Genomic DNA, 27,852 nt, shown 5'->3' on the forward strand with positions numbered 1-27,852 from the left:
GACAAGAGAAGGAGTTGATTCAATGGTCCTAGATTTTTAAAAATCAAACAGTTTCACGGAAAGATCCAATGTTTTCTGTAAAGCACTAACTTAGCTTTTGGATGTGAGGTTGATCAATACCGTAGTGTTTATGATAGCATTTTCCTTCTGGGATGTTGAGATGGTAAGATTGTGTGTTTGTCACGTTGTGTGGGGCAGGGCAGCGGAGCTCTCAAGTACAAAATGTCAGTGGATTCAATCTGTGCTGCCAAACAAGAGCCACCTCCCCACATTCACTACACCTGCATGGAATTAATTCCAGTTCCCTGTGTGTGATAGGAGAGCGCGCGAGCTTAATCCATATCATATGTCTCGGAAAAGCTCCAGACAGACACCAGCCTGGAATGAGAAATGGGGATTTTTCAGTTACTAATGTTTAAAGGGTAACATTTCCTTAGTTTCATAAAACAGAATGAAGGCCTTTTTGGGGCCTGCTTTAAAGGAAATCTTGAAGGAGTCACTTCTGTAGGCATTCACTGCTGGTAGGAAAAAAGACACCAGCAAGTAGAAATCGCTTTCCTCACATCACATGGTCTGTGAGAGACCATCCAGTTTGACAGGGTGCACAGGCGAGTGGCTTAGAGGGAGACATAAAAAGCCTCAGTGCAAGGGAATCCATGGGGAAGGGGCTTATAGGATTTGTGGATGTCTGAAATTTGCAGGCAAAATATTGAGTATTGGTGCATTGTTCATAGCTTTCATCAGATTCTCAAATAAGTTCATAGCCAAGAAAAGTTGAGGACGTGCCCACCACTTTCCACCAATGTAAATCCAAGACAGGTTAGAAAACATATGTAAAAGATGGACCTGTCAACAGCCAACCAAATAAACAGAAGGAATTATAGGTGGATCTTAACTGATACTGAAATGGGAGAGGACTCGGTAAGCACAAAAGGAATGGGAGAATTCACAAAAGAAAAGATAAATAAATTTAATGTTCAAAACTGGAATTCCTTTTATACCAAAAAATATCATAAATAAAATTAAAAGACCAATTAGGGAAAATGTTTACATTACTAGCAAAGGGTAAATATTCTTAATCTATTAAAATAAACTCTTACAAACCAGGAAGAAAAACTCCATCTCTCAAATAGAGAAAAATAGGCAAATAGGAACAGACAATTCACAGAACAGATACAGTTCACCGCAGCTGTAGGCTGGAGCTGGCTGGTACTGGCTCACCTCACCAATTCTCTGCTCCTCGTTCAGTGACATCACGTTAACAGCTTGCCATTGGCCATGGTGGGAGATTTTACAGCAGAGAAATCATCTACAAATCAAGGCTTTTTTTTGACAGCCAATTTACCAGCACACCATTAGTTAATAGATATACAAAAAGCAGTTCAAGCGTACCAGTAATCAAAGAAACACAAAAAGAAATGAGGTCTGGACAAGATGGAATAAGCATATTTCACCATATTCCTCCTGCAAATTACAATAAAAACGTCTGGAGAAAATTTATAAAGCAACTGACAAGAGCCTCTGAAAGTTGAAGAAAACGTAAGTAGACTGGCTAGGGACCTCAGAACTCAAGGAATTACCCAGTAGTTCTTGTTTTTTGTTTTTGCCTTTTCTATATCTTGGTCTGGCCTCTGGAGAGGCCCCCAATCTGGAAATGCCAATGGCACCAGACAAAAAAAGGCCCCAAAATGACCTGCTAACTCTAGCCAAAAGATGGGGACAATGGTAACCAGTCAGAGAGAAACATTTGACCCTACCTGACCTTACTCCAGCTCAGGTGACATCAGAAAAAAGCCAAGCCCCTGGCCCTGCTCACTGGGCACCACTGCCTGGAGGTGGCAGAGCCCTGCTTTCCATCCTTCCTTGCAATAACAGGCCACATCTCTTCCCTGGAACAGGCTGTGGGCAGGACTTCCAGTGGATTTCTTATCACTATGGAGGCCAGGAGGAAGTGGAACATTTTTCAGAGGTCGAAAGAAGAAAACAGTCAAGCCAGAATTCTATATCCAGTGAAAATATCCTTCAGGAATAAAGGTAAAATAGACATTTTCAGATGAAGGAAAGCTAAGAGAACTTGTCACCAGCAGACCTGCTTTAATAGAATAGTTAAAAGAAGTTTTTCGGACAGAAAAGAAATAATGGAAAGGGTGAATATATGAGTGGATGGAGTAGACTATTCTTCCTAAGTTTTAAAAATCATGCTTGATGGTTGAAAGCAAAAATTACAACATCTGAAGTGGTTCTCAATGTACATCAAGGTAACATTTAAGACATCTATATCATAAAAGGAGAAGGATAAAGGGAACTAAAAGCTGGTAAAATTTTCATATTCCACTTGAAGTGATACAATATTGATACTAGTGGACTGTGATAAATTATGTACATATATTGTAATCTTTAGAGCAGCAGTTTTCAATCAGGGGACTTTTGTCCTCCAGGGACATCTGGCAATGTTTGGGGACATGATTACACATGCTACTGCCATCTAGTTGGTAGAAATAAAGACGCTGCTAAACGTCTTACGATACACAGGACAGTCTCAAACAAGAAAGAGTTATCCAGCCCCAATGTCAATAACGCTGAGATTGAGAAACCTTGTCCCAGAGTAACCAAATAAAAAACTAAACAGAGTCATACACTCAAAAACATGACAGATAAATCAACAAGGAATACTAGAGAATGTTCAACAACCCATAGAAAAGCCAGCCCTGGTGGTCTAGTGGTTAAGATTCAGCACTGTCACTGCTGTGGCCTAGGTTTGTTTCCCAGTCAGGGAACCACACCACCCATCTGTCAGTTGTCATACTATGGTGGCTGCGTGTTGCTGTGATGCTGAAAGCTATGCCACTGGTATTTCAAACACCAGCAGGGTCACCCATGTGGACAGGTTCCAGACTAAGACAGACTAGGAAGAAGGGCCTGGCTACCCACTTCTGAAAAAACTGGCCAGGAAAACTCTATGAATAGAGTGGAGCATTGTCTGATATAGTGCTGGAAGGTGAGAGGATGGCGCGAAAAATTGCTGAAATTGACTCAACGGCACTAACAAACAAAACCCATAGGAATTCAGGAAAGAAAAGCACGATGTAACAAAAGTCAGAGGGAACAAACACAGTATTAAAATGGCAGACTTAAATTCTAACATATCAATAATCGCATTAAATGTAAGTGGTCCAAACAAATCTATTAAAAGACAGTGACTGACAGAATGGATGAAAAAAATATACAGCCCAACTATATGCTATCTCTGAGAAACGCATTTCAAATAAAATGACATAGATAGGTTAAAAGTAAAAAAGAAGGAAAAAGCCAAACCTTTCAAACACTAATCAAAAGAAAACTGAAGTAGATGTATTAATACGAGACAAAGTAGATTTTAGAACAAAAATAATTACCAGAGCTAAAGATGGACATTACATAACGATAAAAAGGTCAATTCACCAAGAAGACACAGTAATCCTAATTGTGTGTATCACCAACAATAGAGCTTCAAAATACATGAAGCAAAAACTGATGGACTAAAAGGAGACACACTTATAGTTGGAAACTTCAACATCCCCTTTCAGTAATTGGTAGAACCATTAGATGGAAAAATATATGAGCTATTTTGTTTCATGGATCAAATTGGCAAAGCTTGGAAATGTTAATCATTGACGTTTGGGGCTGGATAACTTAGTACTAACAAAGTCATGGTGAGACAGATGCTTTATAATAATGTGAGTGCATAAATGTATATAACAGTTCTGAAAAAATTTTTAATTTATATATTAGGAGGCCTAAAATGGTTATACCATTTTTCAACCCAATATTTTAACTTTTAGGAATCTCTCCTAAGGGAATAATTAAAGTGGTCCAAAATTTATCAGTTTAGGCCTCCATAACAGAGCTATTCATAATAGCAAAAATTAGAGACATACAAACATGACCACTAATTGGCAAGTACTTAAAAAATTATTTTATATTCACATACAGTGCTACTGTTAAAATAATATTTTTAAGATTTCTAACGCCACAGTAAATGGGAATGACTTTAAGGCAAAAAACAGTATATAAAGCAATGTACATAGAGAATAATTATATTCAAAATAATATAAATATATAAAAATTACTAGGAGAAAAAATAACAATGATAGCAGTGAAAAAATTACCAGTGATTGTCTCTGTGCTTTTCATTTGATTATTTTTATCCCCCAAACCCCATAAGTTTCCTATCGTGAAATGATGTCACATTCTTGGTCATAACCAACAGAAACTGTTACCTCCAAAAACAGCATAAAAATGAGACGATAGACACAAAGTGTGGGATACAGTGCCGGGTCTGGTGTGGAGAAACTCAATGGGTGGTAAAATTTTTGTAAATAATTTAGAAAATGAAAAATGGTAAGAAAGAATGCCCATTATTATTCCTAAAGTGACCGTCTCTGTTTTATTGTCCAGGCCTACTGATTAATAGTGTTCCTGCCATTCTCAAAAGTGTCCTGGTTTAGATGATAGGTTGCATAGCCGCCCTCACTATTCTGAATATAAAAATGTTATTTATAGCATGTAAAATGCACTGCACCCTTACTATACACCAAGCACTGTACTAAATGCTTCACATGGATTATCTCATTTAACCATCCGAGGAGCTGAATTATCTCCATTTTATAGAAGCAACGAGAAGTTAAGCAACTTGTCCAAGTTCAGACATTAGCAAGTAGCAGAGTCTATACTGGAACCACATCCACCCAATCAGCAGCTGAGGCCTACCTGGGCCTGCCTGAGTGCAGGGTTGGCCGGCAGGGGTCTGGCGGGGACGGTGGGCACACGAGGAGGAGCCTGGTGGAGAGCTGGGAGCACTCGATGAGACGAATTGGGCTGAGGGACGTCCAGGGCTTTGAGGGGTCTGCTGATGTCAACGTTCTGACACTGCAGCAATCTCCTGGGATTGTCCTGCAGGGTTTCGAAGCAAAAAGCCATGATATGATAGGTCTCAAAATTATCTGTAATTCCTTAAGGAAAAAGCAGTGCTAAGTAGTCTGCTATAACTGAAGGGGGAAGTGGGGTGGAGTCAGGGAAAGAAATCAAGGAGTTACATGAGAGGGAATCTATTATTATTTATTTAAACTGCAAAATTTACCAGAAGCACCCCTCCCTCTCAATCTGGAATAGACGGATTGATTTCTATTTGAATTTTTAAAAAAGTGGCTTAATTCATTAACAAATAGATTCAAGGCACCTGAGGAAGTGCCAACAAGTATGAAGACACAGACCATATCTTAACGAAATTAGGAAGGAGTTGTGAAAACGAGACATCGCTTAATACACACGAGGCTCCATGAGAACCAAGAAAAACTTCTAGGGAAGGAGAGTCGAAGCTTCTGGAAGCCAGGGCTGAGGTTAGGGGCCTGCATCTGGAGGATCTTCTCCTGTGTGGTGCCCTTGTTTTTAGTGACAGATTAGAACCCATGTAGCGTGGGCCTTGTGCCTCACTCTCCTGCCCCTTCTTCCTTTCTTCCTTTCTCTCTTTCTAAAAACAGCTTTATTGAGGTATAATTGACATACAATTAATTGCACACATTTAGCATACAATTTGGGAAAATTTGATGTATGTCCAAACCCACGAAACCATCACAATAAGATAATGAACACATCCGTCACCCCCAAGAGATTCCTTGTCAGCGTTCCCCCTGGCCCTTCCCCCTCTCCCTTTCGCTGCAACTTCTGATCTGCTGTCACTATAAATTAGTTTGCATTTTCTAGAATTTTATACAAATGAATCATGGAGTATGTACTCTTTTGTCTGGCTTCTTTTACTTGCCATAATTATTTTGAGATTCATCCATGATGTTGTGTATATCAATAGTTCATTCCATCTTATTGCTGAGTAGCATTCATTGTGTAAATATAACAAAGTTTGTTTATCCTTTTACCTGTTGATGGATATTTGGGTCATTTCCCATTTTTGATTCTTCAAGATACAGCTGCGTTTTTATTTTCACAAATGAAGCTGTTCTTGCTATAGTCCCATGTTTGGGGATGAAAGGTAGTGAAATTTTCAGGAATGGCAGCCTCCTCTTTGGAACCCAACCCTCTATACTTTTTAGATCAAGGGAGATAAAATAGTTCGTTGCCTACTGAATAGTGATAATGATTTTAAAAATCATTGGTCATTTCTAGACGCCAACACTTTTCACTGCCATAATTTGGATTCCTGTTGAATGAGTTCAATATTCAAGAATTCTTGTGGATACATCGAAAACGCTTGGTGGAAAAACTAAATATTGGAGTGAACTCTAGTAATAAGCCACCAACGTAGCAGGAAAGTTAAGAGACAGTTGGCAGCCAGGAGGTTGTCTGGGTTAAGGATCCAGCTCTTTGAAACCACAGGATGGGCAGAGCTTCTACACCCCAGGGGTGGAGCAAAAGTGGGCCCAAGGGCTCAGTGTAACTCTTAGAATGACCCTGGAAGTAACAGTGGGCCAAAGAAGCTTGCCCAAACCCAGTTGGTGGCATTCTTAAACCACAGGAGGGACCCAGGGTCAGGAACCTGCTTGAGTGGCAGACCCAGTGGGCCTCTTGGGAATTTGGCAGGTCTAGTGACTGGAGAGATCGTGACTCACGACGTACGACACACCACGTCACGCAAAGACTCTCCTAAGAGAATCTAGCAGAGCTTCCATGGGGCACGGAGAGCCTCCTTCCAGCCCCTGACCATCACCTCAGTAAGCCTTCGTTGAACTGAGTGTGTTAACTCAGCGTCCAGGATCTATTCTTATTCAAGCTCATATTGAAAAACCCGTGTCTTCATGCGCACGCTAACCACTTATGTTTAAAACGTACCTTAAGGGTGTTGGAATGTGGCGGCTTCCTTATCGGGCCTTTGCTGAGGTGGGTGAGGTGAGCCTGACCAGGCTGGGAGCCACTGGGTGGCCGCGAAGGGCGCACACACCTGCAGTGCAATTCCACACGTGAGATCCAAGGGCATCGTCCCCTCTGGTTGACTTAACTGTTTCTATTTTGTTCACAATGACACCCAAAAAAATAATTTACTTATTTTAACTCAGTGTGGTAAGCATGCAAAGGAAAAACCATCTCAGACTCTTACAAGATTAAAAAATAAATGTTGATTTTTTTCCCCCAAAGCCACTATTCTGTTAAATCAGCTCTTGCAATCCATAGAAATGCAGCTTTGTGACATGTTTTTGTATAAAGCTGGCAATTCAGCAATAATGTCTTTGGATACATTTGAATCAAAAGCTACCCCATCTGATGAAAATATTTTAACGTTCCATGTATTGCAAAAATCACTAAAGTAAGGAGGGGAAAAATTACATCTGCGGGATTCATCAACACCCTGCTTATTTAGGTAACAAGCAGTAAATAGTTTGAAGGGAAAGTAAAGGAGGCAGCTGGTCTGGCAGAAATCTTAAAAACCCAAAAAACCAGTGTTACTATCCAGAAAATCTGACCTACTCTCTGCTAAGGAAAATGAAGTGAGAAGCGGTTGATTGTACATTCTTTCAACCACCATTTCTTGAAAAAATGACCCAAACCCAGGGTACCTCAGCTTTTCAATGGTGGTTTTTTTATCTGTAAACAGCAGTCGGATCAATGTCTTCCTTTTGAGATAAACCACAAATCCAGCAGCAAGAAGGCACAGGATGGTCACCAGAATTCCTATAGTTAAACCTTGGTTATCTGAAACAAAATGCACTGGACTCAGGGAGGAAGGCAGTTACAATGACATACGGGAAGTATCAAATTGTGACATTTATGGCAAAGCGAGCTTTGAAGGAAGGAACAGAAATGAAGTGGGTAAATCCCTGAATGATGTACTGACCAATGAGCCTCGTGTCAAATGTCGTGTCTGAGGTTCAATATATGTGGCCATCATTCTTTCTGACAACTCTGGAACTTGCTGAACAGGATAGAGTCTGGGAGGTGGGACCACGGCCCTGGCCACACAGCCCCCACTCCTCCCCTCCACCCCAGGTGTGACAACAGCAGGGGAATGTGGCCACAGAAAGTAATAGGGAGCCACCATTAAAACCCCGTCAGACTGAAGGTGGTCCCCAAGTGAAAATCATTCCAGCCCTCGTCACAAATATTTTACTCCAGGCTCCTTCCTTCTCTCACTCTTTGTGTGGAGTCTGTTTTATTTTTATTTTTTTAGACAGAGACTTCATTTCTGGACACTGCCACATTAGAAGGTGGAAAAAAGAAAAAGAAAACTCATAAATGAAATGCCCATGGGTTTTGTTTTCTTATGTTAGGGACTTAAAATACAGCCATGGGGGGCAAACCTCTTTCTCTGGGAGGATGCTGTGTATGTTCTCTAAGGAAACATCCCCTTTTCTGTGATTTGATCCCATTTTGTTTAGTACAAAGACACTGAGACTCCTCAAAGGTGTGGAAGGAAAGGAAGCTCAAACCGTCAGGGTGGCTTCTGCTGCAGCCGTGGTCAAGGCTGTCTGGGAGGACTCTAAATGCCAGGATGCAGAGGGCTTTCTTTGCCATTTCAACTGGACTATGAGCTCCTGAGAGCACGGACCTCCATTCGTGTGTCTGTTTTCCCGCTAGGAACGACCAGGGTGCGCCTCACACAGTAGGTGCACAGCGGTCCTCTCAGGCTGCTGGTGATGGCCGTGGCGGTGGCTTCCATTCCCCAGGCTCCCCAGCCCCGCCTCCGACCCGGCAGTGCCGCTGGCCACGCACCAGAGCGGCAGCGACTCCGCTCTGGGAAGAATGCCTTCACACGCGCTCGTTTCTGGACTTCGTCCCCGGCTGACAAGCCCTATCAGGGACGTGTCTTAGCTTAAGTAAGACAATCAACATATGACAGTCTTGATTCACTTGTTAGTGTTACTGGAGAAGCACTGCTTCTGGTTTCCTGGCCAAAACGTCGTTCTTTCAGGCTGTGAGCCGGCCATCCCGGGGGGCTCTGGCTGGTGTTCTGTTGTCTCTTAACACAGCTAATTAAAAAGTGAGCAGCACAAGTCCTGAGCCCATAATTTCTAGTTCCTTAAAATTAATCCCTAAGTCTTAAACTGATCAATTTATCTAATCAAATATTTACTGGGCCCCCAAACTGGACTTCTTGCACCCCAGGTCATCTGTCTCCATAAATAGCGGTGACATCCATCGAGCTGCTCAAGCCAGAAACCTGGGCAGTGTTGTCACTGCATCCCCTTGTCCCCAGGTCCAGTGTAAGCTCTGTGTCCTGTGGCGCCTGCCCCCCACCGCCCCTCCCGTCAGTCCCCCGCGCTGAGTCCCACTGTCACCTTTCCTCTCATAGTGCTCGTCATGCCCCGCCGTGCTTGCTTACTGTCTCCCCGGGACCCGGAAGAGCGGCCGGCGCGTGGCGGATGCTTGAGAAGTACTTGCTTCATGAGCAACCGAGCCATGGTCAGGCCGGCGAGCAGTGGGCCGTGGGCACAGTGCAGCCCGGGGCACGGCTCTGCCCGGCGCGCTGTCGGCCGGCTGCTCACAGCTGCCTTTTTGTATGTGTTTTTTTTAAAATTGTTATTTATTTATTTATTTTTTTCCCCAAAGCCCCAGTAGATAGTTGTATGTCATAGTTGCTCATCCTTCTAGTTGCTGCATGTGGGACGCGGCCTCAGCATGGCCGGAGAAGCGGTGCGTCGGTGCGCGCCTGGGATCCGAACCCGGGCTGCCAGTAGTGGAGCGCACACACTTAACGGCTAAGCCACGGGGCCGGCCCCAGGCGAGGTGTTTTAAACATACTTTCTTTTATGAAATGATGGCAGTGGTGGATGGAGTTAGGCTCTTCGGGTGTTTCCATTTTTTAAAATACTCTTACTTGCTATAGTGAAAAGTTGGGGACTGTGGATTTCCCAACTTTTTTGAAACCCCAAAACCTGAGTGCCACCGGTCATCCGTGTCCACACCAAAGAGAGATCCAGAGTGGCTGCCCCTCTCCTGCCATGTTCCCCAATTCCTTCCAACACCATCTAGCTTACTGGAATGCAAATGGAATGGGTGGTGGGGTCCCTGCGGATTAAAAACTAAAACTCTTGCTATTTTTGTAAAACAAATACTTAAAGCCACATTAAAAATTAACTAAGTTGCAGCAAGAGACCAGTCGTCAAGCCTGAGATATCGGTGAGGAAAGGGGACGCTGGGCCAGGCCCTGTTTCCTTCCCTGGAATGGATGCTCACTAACGGCAACACGTTCTGGCCCTTTCTCTACTTGCTGCAGGGCCTGGGTAACCCCAGAAATTGGTAAGCCAGAGTTCTCTGGGGAGCAATGTTGAAACACGCCCATAATCGAGCAGAAGGATGACCAGGGGTTCACTGCCCTTCCTCACCACACTGTTTCTACAGATCGGCCTGCTGGGCGGGTCCTTCCCTCCCCAATGCTGCTCACCGCCTGGCCCTGCAGAGCAGTGTTGTGTCTGCTGTCATGGTAACAATGGCAAAGCCACAGATTCAACACTGCCAGTCACAGCAGGACTTGGGGACGCGTGGTGTCCTCTGCAGCAGCATTGGCCACGTCTGAGTGCCACGGGGGCACAGGTGAGCACCGAAGTGTCAATGCAAGTGACACTTGGTGTCACTTGGTGAATTCTCGTCTGCTCCCGGCCTCCCAGCTGTGCTCAGTGTTGGCTCTCTGCACCTTTCTGTCTTGCCTCTCGCACTTTAAAAGGGACATCATTCAGACTTACCCCTCATCTGCCTGTCAAGAGCTCAGGGCACACAGCACTGCTCTAGGAGACCACTGCTACAGGTTGCCCGAGGAGAAAAGAACTGAGGGTTCAAGCACAGTGGCTGTTAGGAGCTTCTTTGGGGACAGACAGACTTGCGTCTCAATCTTAGCTGTGTGACTTGGGGCAAGTTACTTAACATCCCTGAGCCTCAGGTCATTTTCTATGCAAAGAAAGAATAATAACCCCTCCTTCAGAGTTGTGTAAGGATAAGATGAGATACTGCATAAAAATGCCTGTCATGGTGCCCACAGGTGACAACTGCTCACCCTGCTGCTGCAGAGACCGTTACCTTTATTAGGAGGAGGGTGTCTGTCCAGGAGAGTTTTGCGTTTTTTTTTTGGTGAGGAAGATCAGCCCTGAGCTAACATCTGCCAATCCTCCTCTTTTTGTGCTGAGGAAGACTGGCCCTGGGCTAACACCCGTGCCCATCTTCCTCCACGTTATATGGGACACCGCCACAGCATGGCTTGACAAGCGGTGCGTCGGTGCGCGCCCGGGATCCCAACCCGACCCCGGGCCGCCACAGCGGAGCGCGTGCACTTAACCACTACACCACCGGGCCGGCCCCTCTAGACAGAGTTTTAAAAGGCATTGCACTTCACACCTCTTGGCTGGTGCACAGAGGCTGGCTTTTACAGTCCTCGGAACAGACGTGAAGCTCATACCCCTGTGGCAGTCCGCTGTGGAGATGACTTCGCTAAGACCAGTGTCACAGGCTCAACACTGGCCACCCCAGCCTCTCAGTCAAAGCAGAGCGAGGAGCCTCCTCAGAGGTCAGGTGAGGACGAGGGGCCGTCGGAAACTGAGGGGCCTCAGGCTGTGCCAGGCCCCCATGGGGGTCCCACTGCGCTTCCTGCTTGTGGGGCTGCACCCGCACCCACACTGACAGCTGGAGAAGCCTCTGTCTTGTTTGGAAGGCCCCTCACCTGGCTTCCCACTCTCCCCAGCAGCTCCGTGCCCCCTCCCCGGGATGCGTGGTCCCCACTAACCTGCTTGCCGGATGGGGCCGCTGTCTGTGCTTCCTCCAAAGCCAAACTTGTCACAGAACGGGGGCGCCCAGTGGGCCTCGCAGTGGCAGTTCTTCCTGTTGTTACACACCTTTCAGGGCAGCAGGAGGGAAGGACACGAGAGGGAAGCAGCATTAGGGCACAGCCTCCACAGTAAGTCTTTGACTGGGCACCATAGCAAAGCAAAGGCCCTGTGGTCAGAGCCCCCCACCAACACTGATACAGCCAGACTCAGAAATATCACAGTGAGAGCAAGCCGCAAATGGCACACAGGTGAGACCAGAGCCCGAGGCTGCACGTGAGCTGATGTGTGTTAGCAGCTGCTAAGAGAACGATGGAGATTGTTAGGGTGCCTCCACCCACTTCCATCTCTGTCTCATCTCAGTCAGTCTCCGTGCCCTCTTCTTAAATTCAGAAACCCTCCCTGTCCGACCACCTTTGCAACCCTCTCAGCAGTGAGGGGGCACGCTGCTTCAGGGATGTGGAATCAAGCCTTTGGGCATCTCGGGCCTGACCACCGCTGGGACACCCCCGCCTCCTTCAGACAGGAGGCTGGGAGAGGCCAGGTGACCTGGGGTCCCACAGCAGGCCTACAGTGGGCCGCCTGTTTTCCGATGCCCACAAAGACACACGGATGTCCGCTGACGCTTCTCTAAACCCGCTCTGATATCTTGTGCCTGAAATGCCGACCTCCATCTTGCAGAGTCTCCCTGTGGCCGTTCCCCGGCTCCCAGTCCTGCACGGTGGGCACTGCCAACAATGAAATAAAAGGATGGCTCTGGTGCGACAGGAAAGAGGTGCTCGAGAAAGCAGGAGGGGGGCCATGAACAAAGAGCCTGACTCGGAGGCCAGAGCACCGCATGGAGGGGCCAGCTGCGCGTCACCTGGTTACCCAGGGGGACCACGGTGGCTGTCCCCCACCCGTGTTGGCCGGTGATACCTGTTATTATTACGTGTGTAATTTACTGAACTACAACATGAACCAATGGAATATGAGCATGAAAACAAGAGGGTATTGTTTCCGTGAAAATTAGGTTGACTGCTTTGGGAGCACTGAATAAAAGCAAGTCACTAAAAAGAATTTCTGACAAATTTGGAATGGGCAAGACAACTGCAAAATAACTGGGAAAAGCTGCCCGAGACACGAAGGACTCTGTCCTCAGATCGCTTCTGGGCGGCTACGTTTCCCTTCCACTTAAAGAAACAAGCTGTGCACTGTGGCAGATGCGCGTTGGGGGGTTTCTATAAGGACATCAACGCAGAGCTACAGTCAGTAAGCTCATCCCAAAGACATCCCCCATCAAAATAGTGCTGCCAAATACACATTTTTACATTTTAAGGCAAAAGAAAATGTTTCGAATATATGTCTTATTTGTGATGTTTCCCGGCTTTCACTGGCTTTTATTTTGATGAATCAACCGCCTGCACGATTGCTTCAGATAAGAAGGCCAACAGTCAAGACTGCCTGTGATAAGGTGGAAAGCATAATTCCACGAGGCTAAAACGAAGTAGAATTAATTCCCGTGTGGCGTCGCCTATGCTGAATCTGGGTGTCTTGCCTGTTTCCTCAAAGATGCTGTTGCTGATGGGCCACCTGCTGGGATCAGGCGCCGTCCTGCCCACACTGTTTCATGTGGTGTCCACTGCAACTCGCAGGCATGTGCCTTCACTGCAGCCTGCAGCAGGGACTGTGCCCTGACACCTCACTCGGAAGGACTGTGGTGAATCTACTGGTCACCGTGTCACGGCAGCTGCTCTGCCCACCCAGAAAATGTGGGCCTTTCCTCTCCAACGTGTGGATGGGAGCCCGGGGACGTTGGAAAGTGAGGAGTCCAGGGTCCCGACCCAGCATTGCTACCAATTGGTCATGTGACCTTGGACACGGCACTCCCCCTCTTCGGCCTGGGCTTCTGCGTTGGTAAAATAATAAGGCTGCACTGGATCGTCTCTCACAGTCATTAGAAAGAAATCTATGATCCAATGAAGACATAAAAAGATTCCCTTTTATGTTGACAGTCAGCTACATTCGCAGTCAACAAACCCTCTGAGGTGGCACCGCAGTCCTTTATGATTACAGCATGATAGATTTTTACGAAAACTCCCACAATTCTATGTTAGAATCATTGGTGAGTGTCTGCAAGTTTTAACAATAGAAATTGGAGCATGATTTCTGTAGAAAAGTTTTCAGAAAAACAAACGGACCACTGGCATGGCTAATCAAGATTAATATGATTCCACTGGAAATAATTAAGCCCATCAGGAAAAATAAATTATGTTTTAAACAATTTGAGTCCTCTTCTGCCCTAAAAATTCTCTGAACTAAAATAACAGCCTTCTTCAGTCGAAATCCATTGTATGTGATTTCAAGAACATGTGGTCAGTATGTCCTGTCTTCTCTGTTTTAATTCCTCTTGGAAGTATTCCAGTTCAGTCACATATTCTGAATCTTGGTTGTAGGAGGGACAGCTCTGTTTGAAATGTTAATGCAAAACTCTTCATGAAGGAAGGTTAGTTTTAAAATTACTTTGAAGATGACAAAGTCCTTTTTTCAAAATCACAGAATGTTAATTTAAAAGATAATTACTGCTCAATCTGATTTTCTTTGTTAAATAAAAATCAAATTTCTTATGCTATGTAAAGGTCAAAGAAAATTAATATCTTTAGAAGAAAATATTGAGGAGACACTGACTGCTATATGTTTTAAAAGTTATAGATTGTAAAATCCTTTACAAATGAATGAGTGAGTGCTTATCTTGTTATGGAACAGCTATGAAAAGGCGGTTCCGTCTGCTCACCCCTCTGCTGTGACACTGCAGTGCACACTCATGAACTCCGAAGATGCTGACGTTCTGACATCGACGATTGAGGCAGATCTGTAGGAGGAAAACAGCAAATATCTCAGGACTTCTATAACCAGATACACATGCATATATCTGCATATTTAAAAAGAGAAACAAAGGAAAGCTTGAGGAAGACTATCTTCTTTAGGTAAATATGGATGCAGCAGAATGATGTATTTTTCATTTGACTCAGACATGGATCCCGATGCCTGACTCCAAACTCAGCACATTTCAAGACTCACAACAATGTGAACACTACTGAACTCTATTATCCTTTATGTCATTTTACATAGTTTCAGTCGATCCTGAAATGATAATAACGGATTTTCTCGTGATTTTTGTTTAGAGCTTGCAATGAACTCTACGTATGGCAGCATATTTCCCCTCCATTAAAAGATACAAGAGAGGGTGAAATGGACTAGTCCTTAACCTGGGGCCTGTACAGACTCAGAGACTCCAAGAATCCAGGGTCCAAGAATCTTTTAAGGGAGCTATGGATATAGGGGAAATTTTCCAAAATACTGACTGACAAGTACTATCATCGATGACATAAAGCATCAACAGAAATGCTCAGCAGAGGAAAACGATGGTTCCCTTGTATTTATCAATCCTTTGCAGGGGCCATAATTTGCTAAATGATACTGGGCTGGTTGAAAGAGGGTCATCTCATTTCAAAGGTGCATAACATACTCCAGACCCAAGGGATCAGGCCCTTTATCTCCCATAAGATATTACAAATTAGTGGAGTCAAAGGAAGAAAAGTCTAATTTTTAGACTGCAGAAGCATTTTTCATCAAGTAGAACCATCCTATGGGAAGTTCACCAGCCGACCCCCACAGCTTGTGTAAGGCAAGACGAATGCCCTTTGACAAAAGTGCTGCCCAAGCAGCTCTGAGGGCCGGTGGGAATCTTGGCCGAGGGGACTGTCCCATTCCAGCTGATAAAAGAAATTGTCTGGGATTGCAATTAACACAGCAGGACCCCGGTCAGAATCAGTGTGTAGGTGCTGCACCTCCCCCCAATCCATGGGCAAGGCTCAAGACGGCTTTCAAAGAGCGAGTGTCGTGCAGAAATGGAGATCAAGGCACATTTAATCTCGCACATGGAGGAAAAACTCATTGATAAATTTAGTCCTTGGAATCTCAGTGTTCAGATGCACCTGGCTCTGGCTGTTCAGACTACAGTTTAGAAAATGGGTGTCATTCTAACGTCAAGGCCTGAATATAAGCTAATGTGTGTGGCTAAGGAGACGCTCAGAATGTATAACACGTTTCACGGATCATCCTACCTCCTGCAGGATAAAGCATTTGTGGCTCAGGGTGTGTGGAGGAGAGGGGCTGAGTGGAAGGAATTCCTGCCTGGGACTCTGCTAAAGGAGCTGAGGCTGTCTCTTTCTTTTCCGCTCTCTGACCTCCGTGTTAGTGAGTGATTTCGTAATCATTTTGAAAATGGGGTCCTACAAAAAGCATGTGGGAGTTGATTCACCTTTTTTCCTAAAACATTTTATTAACTTGCAATCATTTTAGTCTGATGAGAAAGTTTGGTGACAAAAATCAATGTGGCAGAATGTAAAAACCTTAATTTCTTTTTTTTTTTTTTCATTTTTGACTTTGTTTCTAAACCCAAAACATCTCAGTCTACCTTTCCCTCTGGTGTCCAAAAGAACTCCCTTCTGGCTTTAAGCTTACCCTCTCTCTTCCCCCCTCCTATTCTCTCTATGGGGGTCTCTGAAAATACATCTGACTTCCCATTCTGTCCAGGTGGGAACAAGCCCCCGCCGTGCCAGAAACCAAGGCCACATTTCCAAAAACAATATCATACGCTACTGCGTTTCTTTCCAAAGTAATTTCCTGGCTGGAAACCCTCATGACACCCAGAGTGTAGAAATGACTTATTAACACTAAAGGGCCGAAAAAACAAGCTTGATTTTCCCAAATCTGCATCTCAATGGTCAGACCAGGACTTAGGATTTATTGACTTTTTCTTCTAGGTGCAAAGAATTGGATTCCAGAGACAAAGTTCTGGGACGTGGATTTAGGAAAACAAACAAACCTTGTAACTCAGTTCTTGGACAGGACGTCTCTCAATGGGCCCCCTTCCAGACTTACATTAATGATGCAAGTGAGCATTTGGGTCTTACTTTTCCATCTGCACATTTTGTGCCGGCAAGCACAAGCCCTGGGTCCGGCATGTCATCGCCCAAGTACACGTGGGTCCCACGGCACAGGATCCGGCCTCCTTCCTGCAGTGGGATATTTGTTTCTATGGAAACTGCATTGGTACCGATGACTGGCCGGCTGGCACCTCCCTGACACTGGATTTTTCCACATTTGGCATCTCTGGAAGAGCAAGAACAAACAGTCCCCAAAGAGGGGAAGTTTGGAACCAGCCCTAAGCAGCGTGGGAAGTTCAAAGCCATGGCGTGGTCAGGATGCAGATCCCATACCTCATCTCGCATTTGGCAAAGGAAGTCTTGGAGTCTTTGCCACAGTTGCCATAAGGGTCACCTGCAGAGTTGACTCTCTCAAAGCAGATCCCAGGGGCAGGTTTAGCACCTGAAACAGAAGCAGAGCAGCACTGTCACCTCCTGCGAGTGTTTTTAATACTTTTCTTTGAACAGCACTGGGCTTTCAGGTTAAGGGGAAGTGTGTTCTGCGTCCAGAGAAATCTCGGCTGACTCATGAGAGGAGCTGGCCAGCGGAAGCTCAGAGTGTCAACAGCTAGCATCCTCTCTCGGCTCAGCTCACGGGCGGCAAAGCGCGCATTTCATAGCTCACTCTTCTTCAGGGCTGCTGTCCAGGCCCGTGGCATGTGCAGCCTCTCAGGAGATGAGGCCTGGCTGTGGGGCCAGACCTGATCCAGCACAGAGAGGAGGTGGCTGGCTGGCTGCAGAGAAAGGGGGAAGCTTGCTCTCTCTAACAACATCCCACACAATTCCGGTGAGAAATGCAAGCTAAAGCAGGCTCCGAAGAGGAATGATGACTAATTCGGGGAAGCAATGAGAGAGAGAGAGGGAACAAACGAGCAACGCCGGGATCTTATACAACATTTTGAGTCCCATAAAGCTCCCTATAAGAGCAAGCACTGGCTTCAATTAACACCTATGTTTGCAAGGCAGAGATGACTCTCAGAGGCCACAGAGGCATAAAACATGATCGTCATTTTGTACAGCACGACAGTGCCTGGTAGAGAGGGATGTGGGAGCCAGAGAGCTCAGGAAATGGACATTTTTAGCACACCTTCCGGCCAGGGGAAGAGAGAACATATAATTGGGGTTTGTGTTGCCAAAGCTTTGGAGGGCTCCCAAATCCTATGCATAGTGATATCTGTTGAAGATTATGAGAAATTCAAGAAAGTGTTCCACATCCTTCAGAATAAACTATGCCTGTGGTGTGATCTTGGCCTGCCTTCTCTCCCACACTGGGGGCCTGGCTGGGTGCTTCCTCTCAGATGCCTTCCAACCACTAGGATGCCAGCTTCCCAGAACCCAGCTCTGCCCCTGCCCTTCTCCGCTTCCAACTCTGGGGAGGCTCCATTTGCCTTCCAAGTGACTGTTGACTTATTTAAGACACCAATCCAATGATGGCAAGGCTCCCCTCCGCCCAGGGAACAAAAGATGTTTTTATTACTAAAAATGTCCATCTTTCTTCAACCTGTACCTGATTCCTCTTCATCAGCTATGAGCAGACATGATCAGCATCTCATTAAAAAAAAAAAAAACAAAAAAATAACAAAACCAGACAAATCGAACCACACAAAACCCTTGCAACAGTTGAGATCAGTAATGGGTTCAGCCATTGGCCTTTGCACTAAGCAACCCTAGTCTTGGATCTCTCGTTTTCCCATTCTCTGTTTTTTTTAAACCATTTAAGAGAGGTCTCCCAAACTCCTTTTTAAGGATATTACCCCAAACTGGACACAATCCTCCAGCGAGATGAGGTCTCTGGCTGTTTAGCATCACATTCCTTTATTGCGCCCCAGATTCACATCCTTGCTCACAGTGCGAATTACATCACTGACAAACTCAGCTTCTGCCTGTTATAGACCCATTTCTTCCACATTCTGCCCTCTTATTCTTTTTCATCTACCAACTGGAGGGGGGAGGCATGGGGAGGGTGAGTCTTGGATTGAGCCTGCACTTTGTACTTAAATTAATCCTGTTTGATGGTACTTTGCTCAAAGTACTTGGATTCAATTGATCAAAGTGGTTTGGAAAAACTGGCGTCTAGCATACCAACAACTCAATGGTGTGTATTTGCACAGACCCTGTACTTACTGCTTGCCTGTCTTTGTTTCTCCATCTCTTCTTCCTTCCCTCCCTCCCTCCCTCCATCCATCAACCCATCCATGCATCCATCCATGCGTCCTTCTATCCTTGAATTGTGTTGCAGACTTCAATCACACATACACATCTATCCAGGACTTACTATCTGCCAGGCTCTGGGAATACAGTGGTGACCAATAGGGACAAAACTCTTGCTTGCCTGAAAATTGCAAGGAGAAACAGAAAATGTTCCTCTCAAGCCCAGAAGTGGGGAGCGCTATGAAGGATCTGCAGAGTAAGGCGGTCCAGGGGCTGATGTTTTAGGCAGGCTGGTCAGGAAAACCTCTTAGAGGGGGGGCCACAAGCTGAATCTTACCAGGTAATGTGGTAATCCTACATTCACCTCTGCAACTGGAATGGCAAAGCAAAGAGAACACCTGATACATGAGTATCAAATAAAGGACTAAAATTATGACAAGAAATAAAGCAAAGGAATACAAACGGTCTTTAATGTAGTATAATGAATCCTTCGAGGGAGGTCTCATTATCCCATTTTATTGACAAGAAAACTAGGACTTAAAAGGTGAAATATGTTGCTTGGTGCCACAGAGCTATCAAGGGCAGGGCCACCGGAGGGTGAAGTCCCGCCTGTTCCCTCCAGTGCTCCGATGTTCATCAAGGCTGCATATCAGCTGGGCCTGCATGGGCCTTGTGGACAGAGAGCAGAACAAGGCCTGGTCCGTGCTGGTCCCCCCCTGCTGAGTGGGGAGACAGGCAGGTGAGTGGGCCCTCACTGCACCCTGGGGTGCACCATGGGGAACAGGGCAAGAGCCGTGACATTTGCCAGCACACCCCAAAGGATCCCAGATTCAGGTGGATACGGGCACAGTGCTGCTGTTGCCCACTGAAGGGCTGACAAAATGCGCCCTTCTTCCCTCTTTCCCCCCTCAGAAGACCAGGAAAAGGGAATACCAGCGGTTTCTAGTGGATGCTAACCTCTCCCAACTGGGCACGCAGGGTTGATACCACCCTGCCATTGACCGTGATGTGATTTGATGCTACATAGATTCTGTCACTCTTACTATTATCAAGAAACTTCTCTCCTGGGAAATGTGGCCACTTAAAAAATATATATATCGTGCTGCAGTTCAAATGTGTTAATTGATAAATTTGTTTTCCTTAATAGGGAGCTATCAAGAGACATTTCTGAGCAGTTTTAGACACGTGAGCTCGCAAACAGCTCAGGGGCAGTATTGGATGAGGGTTGGCCTGGGGCACGTAGAAGGGAGGAAGAGAGAGAAAGGGAAGCAGAGAAAAAGGCTGGCTTCCACAGGGATCTAAAACACTGGGAATGTAATGGTAAAGCAAAGGGAAGCCTGATATATGAATATCAAATAAAGGGGCTAAAATTACGACAAGAAATCAAGTAAGGGAACATGAACAGTATTTAAACAAGTATGAAAGCATCTTGGAAGAGAAAAAAAATGCTGGATCACTGCTTGAGAATCCAAACCTGGAACATACAGACCTTCTGGGTCAGGGTGTGTTTGGGATTTTAATGCCCCAAATGCCAACAGGACAGCTTGGCTTAGAAAACTAGGTGTATCTACAACGCAATGACGTGTAAAATCTCTAGAGGTTATAAAATAGTACTAGTGTTTCCTGATAACTCTGAAGTACTGTGCACACCCAAGTAGAGGGCCACCCTGCATTTAAGGAGAGCTGCTATTTTCCTAAGAGAAAATCCCACAGAAAGATTGATGGCCAATTTCAATACGTGAACTTTTAGCAACATGGATGACATAGTCCAGTGTCTTATAATATGTTGTCAATTAACTTGATGAGAAATATTGAAAAGTCACATTTTAGTTAAGAAATATTGCTTTTCTTTTTAACTCTCCTATATCTTAAAAACAACATTACTCAGATTCTTTACATTTCTCTTCGGTCTCAAAGTCTCTGGTCAACTGATCTTCAACAACAGTGCCAAGAATACACAATGGGAAAAGGATAGTCACTTCAATAAATGGTGCTGGGGAAACTGGGTATCTACATGCAGAAGAATGAAGTGGACCCCTATCTTACACCATACACAAAAATTAACTCAAAATGGAATAATCACTTAAATGTAAGACTGAAACTGTAAAACTTCTGGAAGAAAACAGGGAAAAAGCTCCTTGACATTGGTCTTGGCAATGATTTCTTGGTCATGACACCAAAAGCACAGGCAATAAAAGCAAAAATATACAAGTGGGACGACATCAAACTAATAAGCTTCTGCAGAGCAAAGGGAACAAAATCATCAAAACGAAAGGCAATCTACAGAATGGGAGAACATATTTGCAAACCATATATCTGACAAAGGGTTAATATCCAAAATATATAGGGAATTCCTACAACTCAATACCAAATAAACCCAAATAACCAGATTAAAAAATGGGCAAAGGAACTGAATAGACATTTCTCCAAAGAAGACATACAAATAGCCAATGGGTACATGAAAAGGTGCTCAACATCACTAATCATCAGAGAAATGCAAGTCAAAACCACAATTTGATATCACCTCACACCTGTCAGGATGGCTGTTATCAGAAAAACAAAAGAGAACAAGTGTTGGCAAGGATATGGAGAAAAGGGAACAGCTGTATACTGTTGGTGGCGATGTAAACCAATACAGTCGCTGCAGAAAACAGTATAGAAGTTCCCCCCCAAAATTAAAAATAGAACTACTATATGATCAGCAGTCCCACTTCTGGATATATATCCAGAGGAATTGGAATCAGGATCTTGAAGAAATATCTGTATTCCCATGTTCACTGTAGCTTCATTCACAATAGACAAGACGTGGAAGCAACCTAAGTGTCCATTGATGGATGGATGGATAAAGAAGATGGAGTAGATACATGTAATTCAACATTAGACCGCCTTAAAAAAGAAGGATGTTCTGCCATGTGCAACGACATGGATGAACCTGGAGGATGTTATGCTGAGTGAAATAAGTCAGACAGAAAGAAAAATACTGCAATGATCTCACTTTATGTGGTATCTAAAAAAAATCGAACTTATAGAAGCAGAGAGTAGAATGGTAGTTGCCAGGGGCTGGGGAATGGGGGAAGTGGGGAGGTGATGGTCAAAGGGTACAAAGTTCAGTTACTTGAGATGAATAAGTCCTAGGGATCTACTGTACAGTATAGAGCTTATAGTTTATAATACTATATTGTATACTTAAAATTTTGCTAAGAGGGTAGGTCTTGTGTTAAGTATTCTTATCACACACCCACACAAATAATAATAAATAAAGAGGGAAGGAGGAATCTTTTGGAGGTGATGGATATGTTTATGGCATAGACGTGGTGATCATGTCATAGGTGTATATTTAACTCCAAATTCATCAAGTTGTACACATTAAATAAGTACAGCTTTTTATATGTCAATCATACCTCAAAGCGGTTAAAAAGAAGCCCGTTTTCCACAGCACATTCCCTGCATTTCTAGCTTTTCTGATGCTGACCTTTTTATTCTGTTGGGATGCTGTCACTGGAAATCATATTTTTAGGCACAAGGACCCACTACCTAACAGTGAGTCTTCTGATTTTACTTTTCCTATTTGCTCAGTGGGTGTATATTCATGATCTCCACAACCAAACCAACCATCCTGGTACTTGTCAAAATGGTCTTTTAAAAGCTCTTTTATCAGAAGAAAAAAACGGCAGGCATGAAGTCAGGTGTCAAGTGACGAAGTCAAGTGCAGGCATGAATAATTAAACATATGATACACGTAGCTTGTCTTTTTTTTAAACCCAATTTTATCAGTCGACCTCAATTAGCCTCCTAAACCAGCATGATACAGGTTCACAAGGTCCAATGTGCCTTCCCAACGGGACTGTGATGTTCAAAAGATGCAAGTGAGAGATGAAGAGGTCAGTAGTAAACCATTCGTTGTGATGGATAATTTTTTGGGGACACCGTGTTTTATATCTGGGCATGTATGGGATCTAAGAAAAACAATAAACAATGTTTATCAAGTCTCAATTCCTTTGGGAAGGCTTCCCCCCATCTGATCTCTATAATTGGTGGTTGTGTTGGAAGAACAAGGACCTGGGACTCGGAACAATGTGGGCTGATCTGGTGTCAACCCTACACACCACGAGACCCTGGTCAAGTTATGTAAGATCTTGAGACTCTGTTCCCTCATCTGTAAAATGGGGACAAGGATATCACCTGACTCAAAGGTGCTGTGATGCTCAGTGAGTCCCCCACACATGGCAGGCTCTCGGTAAACCTGAATTATAATGAGCACTGCCACTGATCGTGCGGAAGGGGATGGCTTGGCTCCTGGATATTAAGGATAGGAGGATGCGTGGGGGAGAAGACAGTCCTTGTTATCTGACCTTGTTCACAACACTTACCATATTTGTAATAGCTCACGATTGTGTCAATAGGGACTTTACACCTGTCTCCTTCACAGATGATTGTCCTCAGTGCTTAGCACATCATAGGAAACCATGAAGATTGTTGTATGACTGCATAAGTAATTCCTGGACCCACCTTGGGAAATGAGGAAGAAGAAGGACATTCTCCTTATCAGAAACTCTGGGAGGTTTTATATGTACTTTGCATATTAAATAAAAACTATAGTCATAGCTCAAGGATTTCAACTACCCCGCACCCTGCTTCTCCTCACTCGTTTCGATGAGTGAGGCTCCCTGCTGCTCCAAGCCCTGTGCTTACTCTGGGCACCCTCCCAGCCTGCTCAGGCCAGGCCTCCAGAACCTCATCTCACGGCAGAGGTGCTGAGTGCCATTTTGAAAGAGGCAGCAGGAGACCTTGAGTAAAGACACTGGGGTTTGATTTCTCTTTATTCCATTGAACCCTGGGAACAAAGATCATCTTTCCCGTAATTCCTTGCCCTTAAACAAAGCAACACACACTTGCAATGACCCAGCACGTGTGAGGTCACCGGCATGCCACTTGTTGGGCACCCCACTCTTAGGGATTGTGCTGAGCAGAGCATGCAGTATCTGTAAATCCTTATAACCACCCTGTAGGGTCTTCATATCCCATTTCTCAGATTTAAACACTAAGGCTCAGCGTTTTAGCAACTTGCTGATCACAATGTGACTAAGTGTTAAAGTCGGGCCTGACTCATGGATTTAAAGCCAAAGTCCATGACCTTACCAACCTGTGCTGCCACCCTCTTAGAAAAAACCTAATTGGCAACAGACTTCTGTCTCTGCCGTTCCTTTCTCTCCAGAACCAGCAATAGATTCCTATAATCCACCTGTTCTCAGGCTTGGCTCCATCTCCACCAAATCCTTTTCCAGAGAATAACTGGACAGGCTGTGACACCAGCCACCCTATGCTTATTTCTCAGGTGTGAACCAAATTGAGTGACATGTCCTTGAGTCTGTGCACACCCTATGGGGTCTCTTCCCAAGAGGGGGCGATGGAGAGAGACAGTAAACATTTTTATGCCTTTCTGTTGAATCTCTACTGATTCAAGAAAAGAAAGGAAAAGTTCTGAATATAATAACTTACAAACTTCTGTGGGGAGAAGTCAGTCCATAAGAAACAAAGCTGGGTGGGGTTTGACAAGGAAAATTTACTCCACTCTGGTATTCACTTGCTCAGTGGCTTGAACAATGCAGAGTTCTAAAGGTTAACTTTCTGTCTCTCCCAGGAAACCAACAACTATTTCCAAGAGTTTTACCCATTTCAGCTCTCACCCCAAACTAGAGGGAGCAGGAGATGCCATGTCACACTTTACCACTGATGTATTGGCAGGACATGTCGTCATCAATGGCACAGAGCAATGACATGGCTCGCTACAGCGTGGCAAAGAAAACTCATGTTTGGAAGAAAAATAGATCATAATTTCATCAGCTACATAAACTTCGGGGTAGGATAGATAGATGTCTCTCTGTGAAATCAAAGACCAGAATGCCTACCCAATCCCTTGTCACATACTTTCTTCATTCTTTGATTGGGAGAACTAAGGTAAAGTACACTCTGGTAAGTAATTCATGGTCAATGTTGACAGATAAGATCTTTTGCATTCTCCATCAGCAAGCACTTAGGGACTGACAACTTTCATCAACTTTGATCAACTTTCATCAACGCTTTGAAACTGCTACTGTTTTCATTTGGCAGAAGGTGGGAGGAGGATGGGGCAGAACTCTGTTCACAATGCCTGTTCTCACCCAATTGGCTAGAGTTTCCTACCCTGGAGTCTCCACGTTGGGATGAGAAATCTTGCAATATAAACATGGATGTTTAAGGGCCCAGGGGTTTGAAATGAGTGAAACTCATCAAGTACATAAGGAGCTGAGACTTGATCCAGATCACAACATGCCCTGCTGCTGCCCCACCTCCAATTTCAGGCTGTAGGATGATGCCGTGCCACGCAGGGCTCTGGGCCACCTTTTGGGGCGAGCAAGCTCCCAGCTAGACGCGGGGCACTGCTCAGCACCACCCCTCCTGGTACTACCAGTTGCATGCTGGCCACGCCCCTCCTAGGGGGTAATCTCTCTTTCTAGGAGAATCTGTGCCGTGGGAGGGCTTTCCTCAGGTGGTTTGGAGCAACTAATTAGGGGTTTGTGAAAACGAATTGTAGGGTAGGAGGCATGGGGTTGTTCAATTGTTTGTTTTGTGTAACACTTTTCCCATATCCCTTTGTCTAGGAATAAGACTCTTTTCTTATGGGAAATCCATTTTATATGATTCAGGGGGGCTAACTTCCCCCCCCCCAATGCCAAAGGGACAAGCATGAGATTCAAGTCTGGCCTATCAGAGTGCTCCATGCCTAAGAGTGGGTCAAGGCTGGCACATGGCCAAAGTCAGGTCAATCAGCCTCTTCCTTGGAACCTGACTGCTGGAACCGGTGGACGAGGGTCCTGGGCTGCAGCGTTGCTCGACCTTGCTGCCTGTGTCCCTCACGGCCTCCTCCATCACCCCCTGCCCCTGAGGCGGGGGTCGACCCCCTTCTCTCATTCGTCCTGTAGGGCTGTCCCCTCCTTGTATTTACCACACTTGTTCTTGCCTCTTGTGATGTTCCAAGGCTCCTGCCTCACTGTAAAAACCCCTGCGGACAGGGATGGTGCCTCAGGCCTGCACAGAGCAGGTGTGTTCCAAGAAGGAATGAATGACAAGCCACAGGGAAAGCAGTTGGGGAAAGTACATCTCGTCTCAACTGCCCTCCCCAGAGGAAGTCAACTGTGATTTCTGCAGAGCAAAGCATCTCGGGTAAATGAACGGTTCTTCTCCTGGTTCATCTTCTCTGCGACTCTGGATTTTCACTTATTCATTTACATCAAATGAAGTATTGCCAGGCTGTCTTATGAGGGAAGAAGATACAAGGTCATGAAAAGACATTTTACTTCCTGGAAAGAGAAAGTGTCATTCCCTCAAAGTTTAGGCAAAATAAAAAACCTCGTAAGTAGAGCAACCGGAAAGGGGGCTCACTGCTGACCTCGAAGCAGATACAGCGCTTGCATTAAAATAAAACATTGTTAAAGGAAATGGACTAGGAGACACAAACACCAGAGACAATTTCCTGAACGCCTTGGCTGTCCAGAACCTGCTGATGCCAGTTAGGATAGGGGAGGAGGGTCCAGCAAAGTGCCCACGTGGCTTTTGAGATAAAATGGCCAACAATTTAAAAAGGGTAAATGACTTCTGTCCACTTGTAAGATGTTATAAAGGCACAGATTTGGGTTCCAAGTTGCTGCACTTAAAAATGTCTGTCTTCATGTTTTCATGAAGACAGGAGACTTCATGTCTGTCTCTCGAAAAAAATGACAACAGTTTTCTTATTGCTACAATATTATATCTAGTTACAGTCTTTGAATTCTTAATAATGGAAGACTTAGATGTTTTGCCATTATCAAAAGATAAAATTTAGCCTTTCGGAGGGAACTTCGCCATCATACTGTGTTTATAATTATACAGGAGTGATGGATTTTAATTACCAGCTCTGTCTTCAGAGTGATATAACTTATATTCGTAATTGTAGTTGGGAAGTTCCCAATGTCATTAAGTCTTTTGAAAGAGAGAATGATGACATCTCGAGTTAAGCCCACGATTTACTTGATCTAATCTTTTCCTTAAAATGACTCCAGTATGCAAATGTACTTCTCCAATTCCGTGAAATCAGCTCCTCCCTCCTTGTCACTAATGTCCCTAACCCCTGTCACTAATGTCCACAGACAAAGGCATTTGTATAAACAACTGAAGGCTGTCTTGTTCTCCCTGTATTTCTCTTTCTGTCCCTCTTCTCCAAACTGACCTTTGCATTCACCGGAAAATAAAGCCCAAATGAAAAAATGCTATCATTTCCTTCTCACACAGTGAGACAAAAGGGAGACTTTCCCGACTCCTAAACAACATGACTCCTGGCAAAAATATCTTTTCTTCCCATCTGTAGCCACCAGAGTCGTAGATGATTAGTAAATGCACTGCCCCAGGTGTGCCATAATAAAGCAAACCCATTTAACCCAGCCTTGAAGATAAACACTGAATATTTACCAGCCCATAAAAATTGTCTGGCCAGCTCACACTGCATAAATCAAGTGACACTATTTTCTGGTGAGTGATACAAGAGATAAAACTAACATATTTCAGGACTTTCCTGATGCAAATTGTTTGTGGCTCTAGACATGGAGTTATCTGTAAGATTAATTTCCAAGTAAAGCTTTCAGGAACCATGCTAGCGGTTTGGATAAACAACATTGGCAAAAGTAAATTTTCTGCCTGAAGAAAAATATTCAGCTGCATTTCAGGAGGAATAAAGGTCATGTCGCATTGACAGAAAATCTTTGTGACTATTCAGACTACACTGGAGAAAGAGAGCCAAATACGGGTTACAGTTTGAACTGCAGATAACGTTTATGTGCTTGACATCAACATATAAAGTCTTCAGATAGAAGATTTGTGCGAGAAAAATCAGTGAGAAAAAAATGTAAACTCCTAGCCAACAAAGAACCTCATCAACAATAATAATTGGGAAACAAATGAACAAAACCCCAAAAGGTATT

General features: G+C 44.6%; 1 protein-coding gene across 1 annotated transcript in view; it reads right to left on the minus strand.

The window, feature by feature from the left end:
• ADAM12 (ADAM metallopeptidase domain 12) overlaps nt 1–27,852 on the minus strand; it is a 176,503-nt gene that overhangs the window by 19,648 nt on the left and 129,003 nt on the right. Inside the window, exons 14-20 of the mRNA XM_087433022.1 lie at nt 17,003–17,111; nt 16,697–16,895; nt 14,512–14,589; nt 11,699–11,807; nt 7,545–7,680; nt 6,823–6,931; nt 4,750–4,932 (exon numbers count right to left, since the gene is read on the minus strand). Coding sequence (XP_087289148.1) covers nt 4,750–4,932; nt 6,823–6,931; nt 7,545–7,680; nt 11,699–11,807; nt 14,512–14,589; nt 16,697–16,895; nt 17,003–17,111 — 923 coding nt within the window. The remainder of the gene's footprint in view (nt 1–4,749; nt 4,933–6,822; nt 6,932–7,544; nt 7,681–11,698; nt 11,808–14,511; nt 14,590–16,696; nt 16,896–17,002; nt 17,112–27,852) is intronic.

Source organism: Ceratotherium simum, chromosome 6, assembly GCF_057802395.1.
Source record: "Ceratotherium simum simum isolate JZ-2026a chromosome 6, ASM5780239v1, whole genome shotgun sequence".
NCBI lineage: Eukaryota > Metazoa > Chordata > Mammalia > Perissodactyla > Rhinocerotidae > Ceratotherium > Ceratotherium simum.